The sequence below is a fragment of the Propithecus coquereli genome, unplaced genomic scaffold (assembly GCF_000956105.1).
Source record: "Propithecus coquereli isolate 6110/MARCELLA unplaced genomic scaffold, Pcoq_1.0 Scaffold196, whole genome shotgun sequence".
Lineage (NCBI taxonomy): Eukaryota > Metazoa > Chordata > Mammalia > Primates > Indriidae > Propithecus > Propithecus coquereli.
Genome location: NW_012144522.1, coordinates 2,250,027 through 2,250,878, shown reverse-complemented (window position 1 = coordinate 2,250,878; position 852 = coordinate 2,250,027). Strand labels below are relative to the sequence as shown.

At 49.4% G+C, this 852-nt stretch overlaps 1 protein-coding gene across 1 annotated transcript in view; it reads right to left on the bottom strand.

Annotated features, from left to right (window-relative positions):
• The window catches only part of LOC105809516 (zinc finger protein 841-like), a 56,987-nt gene extending 56,505 nt beyond the window's left edge, over positions 1 to 482 (bottom strand). Inside the window, exon 1 of the mRNA XM_012643338.1 lies at positions 468 to 482. Coding sequence (XP_012498792.1) covers positions 468 to 482 — 15 coding nt within the window. The remainder of the gene's footprint in view (positions 1 to 467) is intronic.
• Positions 483 to 852: the final 370 nt, after the last annotated feature.

Here is an 852-nt window from a genome sequence, read left to right as displayed (position 1 = left end):
ACCTACTTAGCTTCAAATGTAGAATAAAATCAGACAGAAAACATCTCCCCTTGCAGGTTTCCTTTTCTAGAATTTGGCAGGTATTTGTGCATGTTAACCCATGACCTCCACGTGCAGTATCTCTAATCCCGGCCTACAGAGAGCGGACAGTGCATCCAGACGTGGCCCCCAAACAGTCCCTGCTCCCAACAGCACTGACACCACAGGGCCACACCCCATCTCCAACCCACGTCTGGGTGTGAAGCGCTCTCCAGGACCGTGCCCAGTGGAACCTCTTCTCAAGGTCATGTCACTGCATCACAGTGAGACGGAATCTACACGGAGATGACAGGGACTGAGGGAAGGCAGGGGTGAACATGAGCAGACACATTGGGCTGGATGGTTCAGAGTCAGAGATCAGCAACTCCAGCGCCGGCACTTCAGAAAGGAGGGAGACTCAGAACGATATGCTGAGAAGATCACCTTACCTGAGTAAGAGCCATTTCTGACTCCTTTTCTTTCCTCTTCCTGCTCTTCTGGGCTTCTTCCTCACGTAACATGAGTCTTTAGAAGTCAATCTGAAAGTCGGAAATACGTTGTTTAATGCTTAGAAACAACACACTCCTTTCTGTGCTGTAGCCACATACCCAGGGAAGACCTCACCCTGTGGAAAGATGGCTTCTGCTGCCCACTGCATGGGGTGGGGAGGGGTCATAAAAGGACAATAAACTCCTACAAGAAGAGCAACAAGAATTTTTGATCCCTTTTATCAGATCTCGCTCCCCTTCTGGTGAAGCTTCCCATACTGCAGCTGTGGGGAGCTGGCTAGAATTTTCCCTGTAATTCTTCTACGGGTTGCATTATGATTCTAGT